The sequence below is a fragment of the Argiope bruennichi genome, chromosome X1, assembly GCF_947563725.1.
Source record: "Argiope bruennichi chromosome X1, qqArgBrue1.1, whole genome shotgun sequence".
NCBI classification, from domain to species: domain Eukaryota; kingdom Metazoa; phylum Arthropoda; class Arachnida; order Araneae; family Araneidae; genus Argiope; species Argiope bruennichi.
Genome location: NC_079162.1, coordinates 7,192,547 through 7,207,296, shown reverse-complemented (window position 1 = coordinate 7,207,296; position 14,750 = coordinate 7,192,547). Strand labels below are relative to the sequence as shown.

General features: G+C 29.6%; 1 protein-coding gene across 3 annotated transcripts in view; it reads right to left on the bottom strand.

The window, feature by feature from the left end:
- Positions 1 to 2,104: 2,104 nt before the first annotated feature.
- LOC129958380 (nuclear factor erythroid 2-related factor 2-like) overlaps positions 2,105 to 14,750 on the bottom strand; it is a 125,360-nt gene continuing 112,714 nt past the window's right edge. For all 3 annotated transcript variants that reach the window (XM_056070839.1, XM_056070838.1, XM_056070840.1), the window contains 2 exons: positions 6,974 to 7,417; positions 2,105 to 5,704 (listed from right to left, as the gene is read on the bottom strand). In XM_056070839.1, coding sequence (XP_055926814.1) covers positions 5,381 to 5,704; positions 6,974 to 7,417 — 768 coding nt within the window. In that variant the 3' untranslated portion in view covers positions 2,105 to 5,380. The remainder of the gene's footprint in view (positions 5,705 to 6,973; positions 7,418 to 14,750) is intronic.

Here is a 14,750-nt window from a genome sequence, read left to right as displayed (position 1 = left end):
AATGTCCTTTTAATGTGTGCTAAATTATTTCGGATTCCTATTAAGTGAAAAATAATATAATATCCGAAGCTACTTGGTTTCATATAGATAAGAATATGAAACTTAAGCAATATAATTAATGTAAACTGTTTATTAGTAAAATACTCAATCTACTTTATTTTAACAATTGGATAACAAAACTATCTGTTTTCAAATTGTTAAGGAAGTGAATTCATTGATTATTTTAGCAAGGTTCATTTTTGGGGGGGGGGGTTCATATTCTCAACTAAGAGCAAAGTTAAACTGTCGACCTTTTCTGTCTCATATCGCATCGAAAGTCATGTAAATTAATGTCAAGTTTTGAGAAATGTCTTAAATATTTTTACAGTCACAGGAACTATTAAGTGCATAATGGCATGCTGTGTATATGCCAAGAAACTGTATGAAAGTGAGCTGTGATTTATCTAAAATTCTGTAAATCCTTTAATAATATTAATTTTTTCATGATCACTTTAAATGACAGTTAAATTAAATATAACTGGAAACTGACACACACACACACACACACAAAATGAATAGTTCTGCCATGGATTCTTTTTTCATCTTCCATAAAAAAAATTCGGTTGAAAGTTTTAAAAGAATTCTTTATATCTTGGAAACAACGACGAAGTTAAGTGCATAAAGTATCTACAAGGGATAAAATACATCGTAGATACTTTATGCACTTAATACATTCAGAATCTTATTGCCCTAAATAAGATTCTGAATTTATCATTTACTCATCTTTGATTTATTCATCAAAATATCCCTTTCATTTTAAGATTAGATGCTCAGAAGTTAATGAAAATAGCATGTTTATTATGTATTTCCCTTTTCACGAATATATATATATATATATATATATATATATATATATACTTGCTCTCTTGCATTCCAAATTTTTTTAAAGTATAATCACAGAATTTTCAGTTTTCAAAACAAATGCAGGAGAAAAAAACACATTTGTACATTTAGAAACCTCAATTTCACTTTTCTCCTGATAAATGAGACTGTTACTATAACTAAATATTTTTTAGCGTAATATCTCATTTAAAATATAGAATTTGTTTTAAAATTATCAATATAAAAATTGATTTTTTAATTATTTCTTGTATAGAAGATCTCATAAATGTTTACATCATATATACCTTGATGCTCATTTGCCACCTAACGATTGTTTAATATCACAACCACAGGAAAATGAATTAATACTAACATAACCCGATGAAAAAGTAAAAAATTTGGATCAAGTTTTAATTTTAAAAATCTATTTTATAATACAGTGAAGGAATTTTTCACTTGCAAAATATCCAGAAAGTAATGAGAAATTTACAGTAGAATACATTCTGTATTCATAAATATATTTTCGAAAAATTATTCTAAACTCAAAAATAGTAAAGCTGACAATGTCAAGTTAAAAAAAGCTACCAACCATCATAAAACCTTTACTAAACTCGTACAAAAAATTAATATTAAAAAAATTATTTGAAATATCATTACTATCTTAGAGGAGACAAACAAAGGAGACTGAAAGAAACAGAGGAAAATGTGTTCACCATATCTCCCCAATGTTCTTTTTGGGGAACTGATTTAAAAAATCATGACTTCGCAACTTCTCAAAATTGTTAAACGATTTTAACAATTGTTCATTTAAAATTATGCAAAAGAAAGTAATTTTGAATAAGAAATGCTTTTACTTACAGATGCTCCAAAAAAAAAAAAAAAAAAAAAAACCTTTCACGTTATATTAAATTTTTGAAAAATCCCGGGTCTTGGATCGTTTATGTATTCATTATTTTGAAGTCTATAATAATTATAATATTTAATAGTTTTTTTCCGAAAAATAATATAAAAAAATCAATGTAAAAGACATTAATCATTAACACTTCTCGATTGTTGCAGAATCAAAAAGGTAGAAATTGCGACAGTCTCAAAATGGTATAATTTCCAAATCACACTGGTACTCAAAAAGCTGTATCATTCATTTTCCTTAACATTTACCATCAAATTCTTCCGTTAATAAAGAGAAATAAATACAAAAGAAGATGCTAAATGAAATATTTCTGTAAAGTAATTAACAGAAAAAGCATATATATCACAGAATTTATTTGAGTACTGATTTACATTAGCAGACACTGTTGAAGAAATCTCTTAATATATATATAAAGATCATACAGCAGTTGCTGACCATGAATACAAAATATTATTAGTAGAATTAAAACTGCACAAAATATTCACAAATTCATTCAATAAGTATACATTTTAAAAATAACTCTACAGAACAATATTATGAAATGAATTTCGACAGCTACTACAAAAATATTTTAAAACATTAAAAACATAAGAAATCCTTAGCAAAAAATGAACAAAACTTGTTAGGAAATAATTAATAAAAGTCAAGACAATTAAACCCAACGTTCAAATGACCCTTACTGACACCTGTGACACTAGAAAACAAACAGAAAAACAACTGCATAAGCAACATTTAATTTCCATAAGAATAGTTTCCCTAGATTTAACTTATTAATAATTTAACAAATGAGTACTAATATTCATTTATTTCCTCAATAGGACGGATTTGTAAATAATCTGAATTATGACGAAAATTTTAAAGCAAAATCTTTTGACGTCAAAAGTACAGCATGAAATCAGAGGTTTTATATCGACATTATAAAAGAGAATTCTATATAATGAAGAAATATAGCTGAATCTGTCTTTCGTCTATGTTTAATGCCTTCTAAAATTGCATAGATAAAAATGCAAAGAAAGTTTGGATTACTTTTACAAAAATGCGACTATTAGAAATAATTGACGTCATTGGAATATATATTTGTGAATACGTAATAATATTATCATAATATATGTTAATGGGCAGGTGCATTTAAAGCTAAAACCCATTAAGAACTAGTAAAATTCTAAGGCATAATGTCTAATATTACATTCCGAAAATCTTAAATTTTTTTTTGTTTTATTAAGGATATAAGTGCACAAACACCAGAACAATAAATTTAAATACACAAAAGAATACAATGAGAATCAATACAATTTCAAGGTTTACAAATTTAAAAATGACAAACATGGGGTGGGGGATAAAACAGCCATTTCCCAAACAAACTAAAAGTTACTTCAGCCCAATAAGTAGACAGATTTCATTAGCCTATAGATTATTTTAGAGCATTATCATAAAAATTGATAGACTATTTTTGTAAGTAAAAGATTGTTGTAAATATTTTTGAATAAAAAAAAGTTAACGAGTACCAAGTATTAAATTACGGGGAAAATAGTTTAGTCCCTATTTCGAATTTTATTGTATCAGAAACTAGCAGAAGCTACTCCACAATTCATAATATTAATTAGAAGAGCCTGCATTAACAAAAAATAAATAATCTGAAGTTTAAAAAAAATCTGCTAAAATAATGCAAAGAACCTAAATAATTGATGAAAAAAAAGAAGAAATTACTGATAAATACGACTTTATAAAATTATTCCCAATCCCAAAGACAATTTTTAATAATATAAGATGTTGAAAAGAAATTTCAATAGCACTTATATATTTTCTCCAAATAAGTTCTTAAGAAATTGGAGTCTTCTTCCATTTTACATACAAAATAAGAATAAAAAAGAATACTTAGTTAACACTTATTCAGAATTAATGTTTGGAACGAGTAAAAATATTTCATAGTTTTATGATGTACAAACAATCCTTCACAGTAATTTTTCTTCTTTTAAAGGTTTTTAATTTAACTCCACATAAGAATTCATTTAAAAGTATCTCTAAAAATTCCTGAACTAATCAGACGTTATTCTTCCATTTGTGTGCTAAACTTTGGACAGATACTAGTTTTTTCATAATTGAGAATTCTTAATGACTAATATATTTTGAAACATAATATAAAATAATCTAGCAAATGACTGAACTTACACAGAATGGTCAGTCGTGATAATAGCTTACCGAAAAATATCCTTCACTTAATAAAGTCTCATCCAATGTGCTAATTGTACTTGATCTTACAAAAATGATTAGGGATTGGTAAGTGGACAGCGACAGATATTGAAAAAGATAAAGATTTGCTGAAGATCGTCATTAGCACAATCATGGTTGCATGATTTAAAAATTTTTATATAACAGAATATGACATTTTAGAAAATAATGACCAAATAAAAAATTTGATAATTTGCCACAAAGTGATAGAATGTTTAAAATTTAAAATAAGTATTCATATCAATAAAATAAATAATAGTAAAATATACCGTTATATTAATTTATATTTTGTAATATCCATATATAAAATTCGTTTGCTTCTATAATACTTTTCTTACACTGTAAATTAAAATGTATATTATAATGAAATAAATAAAAATGTTAGGTAAAATACGAAGTGTTTGTAAAAGCTTTATAATTTTAAAGTATATTGCTGTATTTTTGTATCAAATACAGAAATAGAACTAAACAGAATTTTTTTTACAAGATATTCGTTAATATTTATCATACAAATGAGAAGTGTAGCGAAAGCTGGTTTGCAGCATTCAGTTTTTAAAAGGCACCGATTTGCAAAATTATAAGACGATAATCTGAGAATAGGTAACTTTTTTTCATCCCAGTCATTTATATTACATAGATATTTTTTATTGGACCATAGGCTCTTAAATTTCTAGTCATAGTTCAATACACTCAAATTTCTGTTCATAGTTCAATGCACTCAAATTTCTAGTCATTCTTCAATGCGCTCACATTTCTTAAGACGGACCCGTCTTTCCCACATTTATTAATAAAATAAATTTAATAATTGTAAATGGAAATGCATGAGGATTTAAGTAACGGATATTAATTATAGAGAAATTTCAAAGTATTTTAGAATATAATTTAATATAATGAATATATAGAAAATATATAATTTAGCTATTCAAGAAAACTATTTTTGAAATTAAAAAATATGCTATAAATCAAATCATGTTTCACTTTGATAAAAGTGAACATAACTTTAGCTGAAGATTTTTACATAAAATGATAGTGAATGTGATTAAAGAATATAAACAACTATAATTAAACAAGAAAATTCTGAAAAATTATTTTTTCAGGTAATTAAAGAATGTAAAACTAGTTCATGTCCAGTTAACCGGTTAGATTCTAGCCACCGATTCAAAATTCTTCAACATAAGTAAAAGTGAATATAAAGACAACAAAAACACTGGTAAAATTGCATAGTGTTTGTAATCAAAATGAGGATGATGAATATGAAAAAAAAAAAAATAATGTAGCTAGTTAAGAGGTATAATGTTTATCACATTATTTGAGAACATCACAAAATACAAATATTAAATAAGTTCCATGAATGTATAAATTTGACTATAAAAGTCGCTGTCATTTTTTAAATTTTCTTTTTGTTCGAGTACCTCTATTCGGATCCGAATCATCATCAGAAAATAGTTCTGAACTGGTAGAATGAGCCAATCTATCATTTCTGTGCACAGGCAAATTATGAGGAGGATTAGGTGGCTTAGCATTTGAGCTCTGTAATACAAGATCATACAGCTGCTTGTATTTATCTTCAAAGCGTTGCTTCTCCTGGAGAAGATGATTTTGTTTGGATTTTAACTGCATTTTTTCTCTTTGTAAGAAACTGAGATCTTGCTTCAAACTACTAATTTGATCCATTTTACGCTTTCTACAGTTTTGAGCAGCTACCTATAATCAGAATATTCAATATACATTAAAATCTAATTTTATAAACAATTATATAGTATAGAAAAATACACATTTTAATATAACACACATTTGCAAATAATAGCTGATTTCTAATAAAAGCAACAGCATATCAATTTCCCATTTTGTTCCATAAACAAGGCTGGATTATCAAATAAGCAACTGTCAAAAGACCATATGTCTTTTGGGACAATGAAGTATCAAGAATTTCTTTTCGATTTTTTCGAGGTAATTTAGTTGTTCATTTGATTTATATTACATACACAAACTTAATCAAAATTAAAATCACATAATGTTTAAATTTTAGAACATTATTCTTAGAATTTTTCATGTTTCCACTCCAGTTAGCAATTTGCATAGTCCAATTTTTTAAAAATTGGTTTATTTACTTACAAGTTAAGAATCTTGGCAGATTTTGTATTAGATTAATATTTAAATAGCATTAAAATTTGTGTTCAATTTTTTACCATATCTAAAACTGCTTTCAAATCATTATTATTATTTTACTCACTAAGTATTGAAATAAACTCGGCTGAAAGTGGGCAATCCAGTATCAAATGTTTTGTAATTCCATTTAAGCATATGCTTATACAGAGACTTTTTCTTAAGATTTTGAAGTAGAGGGATAAATGGTTAACACTGCTTAAGAGCTTGTACAAGGTTTAAAAGATCCTGTCCCTTAGGCAGCAAAGTATCAGGGTAATCTTTATTTATAATGCCAACTAATAATAATAATAACATACTGCTTATGTATGTTCATTTCAAATACATAAATAACTTTTCTAAATTAATAGTAAATGTTTCTTGTTTAGACCCATAATTAATAAAATTTGAAGAATATTATGCTTAATTATTTTTTAAGAAACGTATGTTACAAAACGAATGCTACAACTTGAATAAATATTGAACACATTTTTGCCAAAAGAAAATTTAATACACAAATATATATACAAAAACTTTTGCAGTAAGATAAAAGAATGAGAATAATGAATTAGATAATTTAACTGCAAAAACGTTTTCGGGGGGGGGGGGAGCTACCATACTTTTAACCACCCACAATTTATTCCATCAATACATTGCAAAGAATTTAACATTTGACCTAACCGAAAACGATTAGTTAAAATTTAATATAATTTCAAGATTTAAAATAATAATTACAATAAATTAAAATAGTAAATTTGAAATTATGATACATTAAGAATATTTTATTAGTTACAGCTATCTAATTAACAGGTTTAAAACAGGAAATACCTTATTTTTGCCACGCCGACGAATGTCTCTAATGAGTGTGAGTTGTGCCTCGGTTAATTCATATTTCGAAAGTCTTTCATTGTATTCATCAATGGCTAGATTTATTATATCATGAATGCTAATGGGCAATTTTAATTCTTTAGCTCGTTTCTCATCCTTGTTGCAAGTCTCATCTGAAGGTTTCGATTTGTCTTTTGTAATGGGTTTGTTACGAGATTCATCACTGGTAAATGGTAAATGATATGAGTGATTATGATGCAAAAAGTTAGAAGCACTCATTCCGGAAGATTTTGGAACAGAATAATCAAATCTCTTGTTAAAACTGATTTTTTCACCAGCACAATTATCAGGCACATCAGAATAGTAAGGTTTCATGGTAAAATACTGCTGATCATTGCAATTCACTTGATCAAACTGCACATCGCTAAAACTTCTCTCACTTTCCTAGAAAAAAATGTTTATCATTACTGTAATAATCAATAACATCATTAATATGAAATAAATCTAAAAAGAGGAAAATAGTAAACAACAAAAGTTCTGAATTACATGCATCTATATATCCAAGACAAAATAATTTTAAAAAAGGAAGGAAATTATAACAATTAACAACTGATGTTGAACTAAAATAGCTAGAACTGGATTTCCTTAAAAAAATATAAAATTGTTAGCACTTAGAAATAGATCTATAATCGTGATGAGTAGCTCACATCGCGCATGCCACAATGGTATAAAATCCATGACTATGTGGCAGTATCATCTCCAATATTTTTTTCATAATAAATAGTAAAAATTGTCTCACATTTATGTATAAGTAACAACAACAACAAAAAAAAAATGCTATAAACCTTTTGTTTTTCTATTGCAAGTCTAGAGGTCTTATATTTTAACATGAAATTAAAAAAAAATTTTTGTGTATGTGTGGAGATTTCGTGTTCAAAAGAAGAGTAAAAATCCATACTGTTTATAACACTTTTGGACGATTTTACTCCGCAGAGGAATGATGTGCAAGGAGTAAGGTGAGCTCAATTTTGGAGACCTGTGTTAGCTCTTGCTCTGTTACTACGCCACATAATTCTCCGCTGATAACCAGATTTTATTGTATTGCTACATATAATGTAAACAACTCCTCCATTCTTTCATTTCACCCCTATTTTGTTGAAATGAATACTTCTCGCATGTGTAAAAGCGCAGAGGGTTTCAGCATTTGAGAATAAACAATTCTAATGTTAATCAGGCCGATGGAAACTGTAATGACATCAGCGTGTTATACTTATAAAAGACACATAATTAAAAAAAAAAAAAAAAAAAAAAAAACACAGCACTCAGACTTTATGTCACGGTTTGACATCGAATCAGATAATCTTCTTATTCAGATACTTTCATTAAAGACTCTGCTTTCGATTTCTTGGATGAAATGGCATTTGTTTATGGCGTAAATATAAAACTCAAAGCCATTCTCAAAAGTAAACACAACCTCTTTTAATGAATTCCAAACTACATATACATCTTTTTTAACACCGTTGCCAATCGGAACAAAACAAAAGCTGAAACATAGACAATATTAATAGATATAGAGAATCAACGTGACATCCTCCCACCTAAGTTAACATTTTACATTAAAACTTTAACTTACACATAGTTGCAAGAAAGATATATAAAATTAACAAAATTAAACTTGTTCACAAGTCCAGTCTTTTAGGTATTTTGACCGTACGACCTGTTCTAGTCTTTTGAAACTGTGGCTCAAAGCTTACATCACACACATTGTTAGAGCCAGACTCTTTACAAGTTTCCAACTTCTTAGTTGAAAAGTTCTCAACAATAAGATCATCATTAGAGACTTCTGGTGGATACAGTCTCCGAGTCGGTCTTAGTAATTCTCCATTTGCCGTTTTAAGTCTCACAAGTCTTGTTACTCCATCTTGACCTGGAATAATCTCTATTATTTTTCCCAGTGGCCAATTCAGTCGCTTGGTGTTGTCAATTCCTATCAATACATCACCGATATTCACTTTCACTGATCTTGTCTTGTCTTATCCGATTTTTGAATAAGTGCTCCTAGATATTCGGATCTAAATCTTTTTCGCAGATCCTTTTGTAAGTTTTCTCTGTATTTGACTCGTTTATTCAGACTTCTGTGTCCAATATCATCAAGATCAGGAACACCACTTGTTTGAATGTCTTGAAGAAATAGAGATGGACTTAAAGGCATCAAAGTAACATCATTTTCAGTAACATAGGTCAATGGACGGGAGTTGATCACTGCTTCACAGTCGCAGAGTATGGTGATCATTTCTTCGGAAGTTAAAGAAACTCTTCCTAGTACTCGCCTCAGTAAACTCTTGAGAATACCTATTAATCTCTCCCACCAACCTCCCCACCATGAGGCAGTTGGTGGATTAAACTTCCATTGAATTGGTGATATAGATGTATCATCAATAATCTGCTTCCAGTTCAGATCTCGTAGCGCATTTGAAGCTCCTACAAAGTTAGTTCCGTTGTCACAGTAAATTATTTTACTTCTTCCTCTGCGGGATATAAATCTTCTAAGGGCTAGTAAAAAACTCTCAGTAGACATGGACTCAACCAATTCTAGATGCACTGCCCTGTATACGGCGCAGGTGAATAAGCAAATCCAGGATTTGGTGTTACCTTTTAAGATCACTGGACCAGCAAAATCAATGCCACAAATTTCAAACACAGCCGCTTCTCGGAGTCTGTCGTTTGGAGGGGTTGCTGTGCAAACTTGCACGCTTTTTGCAGAAAATCTTCTACATACGGTGCACTTATTAATCAGAGATCTCACCGTTTTTCGAGCATTAAGAAGCCAAGATCTCTCTCGAAGAATATTTATTAAAATTTGGGTACCAGCATGTGCATTTTTCTCGTGATAATATCGTATTAATCTCTTGACCACCTCATGATCGGACGGAAGAATAGCTGGAGTTTTAAACTCTTCTGAATCCTGCCGAAAGGTAAGTTTCGTTTTCAGTCTGAGGATTCCACTCTGATCCTTAAATACTCCTAAAGTTTTTAATTTATTATCTCTCTCGTCTACAAAGCAATCCTCTTGAACCATTTTGATTAATAATTTCTCGGCTTCAAAAATTTCATCAAAATCAAAGTCCTTATGTCTTTTCTTAATTTTTTCAGCTCGACAATTAAAGGTAAACCGTAGAATCCAGGCAATTAGATGAACTATTTTCTGGTATTTCGAAAAATATTTGTAATACCAGTCTTCCTTAGGAACAAAACTTGTAGAAATCAAACTTCTTGTCACAGATGAAACTATGGTCTTTTTCTTTTCCCGAACAATCTCGTTTTCATTTAAGCTTAGATTTTCTTTTGGCCAATCCTCTTTAGGCAAGTAAAGCCAACTTGGTCCTAACCACCAGTTAGATTTCAATAAAGTTTGAGCTGAACAACCTCTACTCAGGAGATCAGCAGGATTCATGGAACCAGGGATATGTCTCCAAGAACTTTTATTTGTTAATGCTCCAATTTCCTTCACTCTATTCTGGACAAAGACATTCCAGGCTTCTTCTCTCATAATCCATGTCAAGACAGTCGAAGAATCAGTCCAGAAGTAAACTTCTTCACTCTGTATCTCTGACAAAATAGAAGTTGAAAGTCTTGCTGAGCAGTAGCTGCAAGTAACTCAAGTCTAGAGATAGTAATCCCTTCCTTTCCTGTTGGTGAAACTCTACTCCTGGCTTGTATAAGTTGTACTTTAACTGAATCACAAGTCTGTATTCGGATGAAAGCAGCGATAGCATAAGCATGCTTACTAGCATCACAGAAAATATGTACTGAAATATCTCCACTTGCAGTCTCTGAACCAAAATATCTTGGAAAACGGATTTTCTCTAAACAGTCAATATCTTTTAGCCATTTTAAAAATGTATTTTTTGTAATTTTATCAACTTCTTCATCCCATGTTATTTTCTGCTTCCACGTTTCTTGAAGCAATAATTTAGGAATTAGGATGACAAGACAACATATACCAAGAGGATCGAACATTACAATCTCTGACAGAATGTCCAGTTTTTAAGCATAAAAAACAATTATGAGATTGTTGAACAATTGCCTCTCTTTGCTTCAAGGGCATTTTTCTTACTTTAAAACAATCTCCAGAATAGTGTGCATTAGAGCAAAATATGCACTGTTTTGACACTTGCGACGAAGTCAAAAGATCAGTTGCACTAGGTGCCTCATAAAAGTTTACATTCCTAGTTTTATTTTCACTCATTTTTTTATCACCAGAAAATTTATTATATTTCACTTCCGCTTTCGGTTTAGAAGCGTTGAAACTTCTAGAAGCAAGAAGAATGCGTTCTTCTGATTCAACCTCATCTTGTAAAAATTCTAAAATAAATTCTAAATCACTTTTTTCTATTTTAGTTGAATTTTGATCGGAATCATTCGTGTTCGTTTCACGAACTCTACGATGAGCCGATCTATAACGCTCCCAAGCAATCAAAATTTCTTCGGGTAGCGATGACTCAACTAAAGGAAATAACATAGCAGCACACTTCTCCCTAGTAACTCCTAATAGTTCAAGTGAACGTAGTTTACTCTCGAGTTGATCAAACAACTTTCTTAATGAATTTTTTGAACAGTTCTGTTTTTGAAGAACTAATGCTAGTAAATCTCTAACATATACTTGAATTAATAATTCTTCTCAGCCAAAACGCAATTTTAATTGTTTTAAAGCTTTTTCATAGCTATTACCACCTGGAGGAAAACTCTTAATTAATTCTTCGGCAGGACTACCTCGTTCCATTGCTTGAGATAGATATGAAAATTTATCGTGAGAATCGATATTAATGTCCTCATCAATTTTTTGAAACTGTCCCCAAAAATATAACCAATTGCGTACATTACCGTCAAAAGTAGGTAATTTTATTTTTGGATAATTTAATAAGGTATTCGTACCAATATTAAAACTTTCGTTTTTAGAGGATAACTGTTCAATCACAAATGATTCTAACTTTTGTTTTAAAGATCTCCAGCGATCAATGTAAGTTTCCGACTCATCTACTTCTCTCTCGATTTCAGTATCGGAAGTCTCCTCGGAATACAACAACTGTTTAAATTTTTCTTCACATACCATCATTAATAAAGCGTTCTTCTCAATTAGCTTTAATTTATTGATTTTATCGGCACAACTCAGTTGATTTTCTGCCTTGTCAAAGGAATTGCATGCTATAGTAAACAGTCTTCTCAATTGCTTCCCATCTTTCAAAACAGTTTCCATAATGAAATAAATGCTGAAATGTTTCGTACTTACTCTTAAAAAGCAACCGAGTCCTGTCGCGGACGCCAGATGTCACGGTTTGACATCGAATCAGATAATCTTCTTATTCAGATACTTTCATTAAAAACTCTGCTTTCGATTTCTTGGATGAAAGGGCATTTGTTTATGGCGTAAATATAAAACTCAAAGCCATTCTCAAAAGTAAACACAACCTCTTTTAATGAATTCCAAACTACATATACATCTTTTTTAACACCGTTGCCAATCGGAACAAAACAAAAGCTGAAACAGACAACATTAATAGATATAGAGAATCAACGTGACACTTTACTTTAAAATATCTATCTAAATTCAAAGCAAAAGCATAATCATCTTTCTCTCTTGGTCTCACAAGCTCTCCTACTCATATCATATATAAAAAAAACAATAACCTTCAACGGCGGCGGCGAATCTTGTTAATCGTTTCCGCGAACGTACGTCGCCAATGGCGGCCAAACATCACACCTTTCCCCCACGATAATGATTAATCTCAATTTAACTGTTGACTGAAATTAGAACATTTTGTCTACCATTGTGACGAGCTGCCGAAACGTTACATTGGACAATTTTATTGAAAGATACCTTTAATTTGCGGCAAATAGACTGATATCGTGATGTAATGGTAATGATTTTTCTTTCTGCCCAAAAATCAGTGTTGACTTTTGTCGGAAAAGTGGCCTTTATTACAAACAAAGCTTATTTGTTTTTGAAAGAATATCTCGTGCGGTATCAAAATTATAAATAAATGAAATGCACATTGTTTTCCAACAACCGTTTCCCTTACAACTTTGGAAACTTCATGGTATTAAATATTCAAACCCTTTCCTACATTTTTACAAACAAAAGATCGCAGATTTCATTTATCAACAAATATTTCCTGCTCATCGTTGAAAATACCATCACTTCAAACCAATTTTTACAGATGGTCCAGTCCTAGAAGCTCCAACCATTCATTTTATGCTTGTATCCTTTTAATTCTACAGGTTTACAGAATCCATTCAACTTGTTCCATTTTCAAAGTTACTACTGTTTCAAAAGCTTCATTGCTTATTTCAAATTGTTCTGCAGATAGTTATATAACATATAAAAATTCAATGAGTGCTCCGAAATCGCTTTCATCATTACATCTTTTGCTTTTCAATATTTTTGATTCATAAGACAAACTTACCTGTAAGGGTTTTTATTTTACTTTATGCTGAGTCCCAGCAAATGTAAGAATTTTAGGAGACGAGAAAGCACATGTGACAGCAAGATTAGTCACTGCTTTCTTACCAACTCTAATATCTCTTTCAGAATACAAGAAACCTACATCTCAGATATATTTCAGGTGACAAACCGACTGGGATGCACAGATTCAAAATAAATTCCATACAATTAGGCCTAAAATAAATTTCTGCCCCATGAAACCAAGCAGAAAATCAGACACAACACGTTTGAGAATTGTCCATACCGGATTCATCCACCAACATCTGCTTCTAGGGGAATCTGCACTTCTAAATTCAAGTTTCAATTGTTCTGTATGTCTTAAAATTTTCCCACAACGCCGAATATTCTTTCAGACGTCTCGCTCTGATTAGGATAGTTTAATATCTAAAACTCCTCATAGTACTCATTTTCAATTTATAAAAATATAAGATTTTACAATTATATTTAAACATTTTAGCTTGCATTCTAGTTTCTGTCTTATCTTTTATTACCAATAATTTTCATCACATTGGTTTCTTTTTTTTAAACTAGGCTTACATTTCATTATAAATTTATATAGATGCTTTAATACCACAAATGGCATGCAGCATAGCCAAAGGCGGCTTTTGCACTAAAAAAAACACGAACAACCTTAAACTTCTTTTTATACATTCAAAATTCGTTGACTTTTTTCAAAAACAGAGAGTTCGATGAAAAAAATGAACACTTAACTAATGTATAATTTTTTTGCATTTGATACCAATTAATATTTATAACGAATTAAAATTATTACAAAAGAAGGCATCATTAATCAATCAATTATTAAACATTATTAAAAGTAATATATTAGTTCACAGAAAATATCAGAATGGATTCTTTATTTGAATAACAATGGTTACAAAGTTATTTCATTACTATGTATGGAAAATATGTTTGGATATTTTCATAAAATAAATTATTAATAACTGATACAAATTAAAATTTATTATTATTTGCTAGTAAAAAATGTTCATTAATAATACATGTGTAGTCACCATTATGTGAAAAATATACATAACATACATGCAAATATAAAAATAAAGAATATAATTGAATAATTACTATATTAAAATATAAAAAAAAATAAATATTTATAAAATTTATTTAAAAAAAAGCTTCAGTGAGTTTTATAAAATTAATTTCAAATATTTCTGATTCTATTATTTACAGACTCAAATAGTAAAATAAGATTCCAACTGGTTGAATTGCAATCAACCCTCGATTTAATAGCCTAATTGAGACAGAAGAAATAGCGCC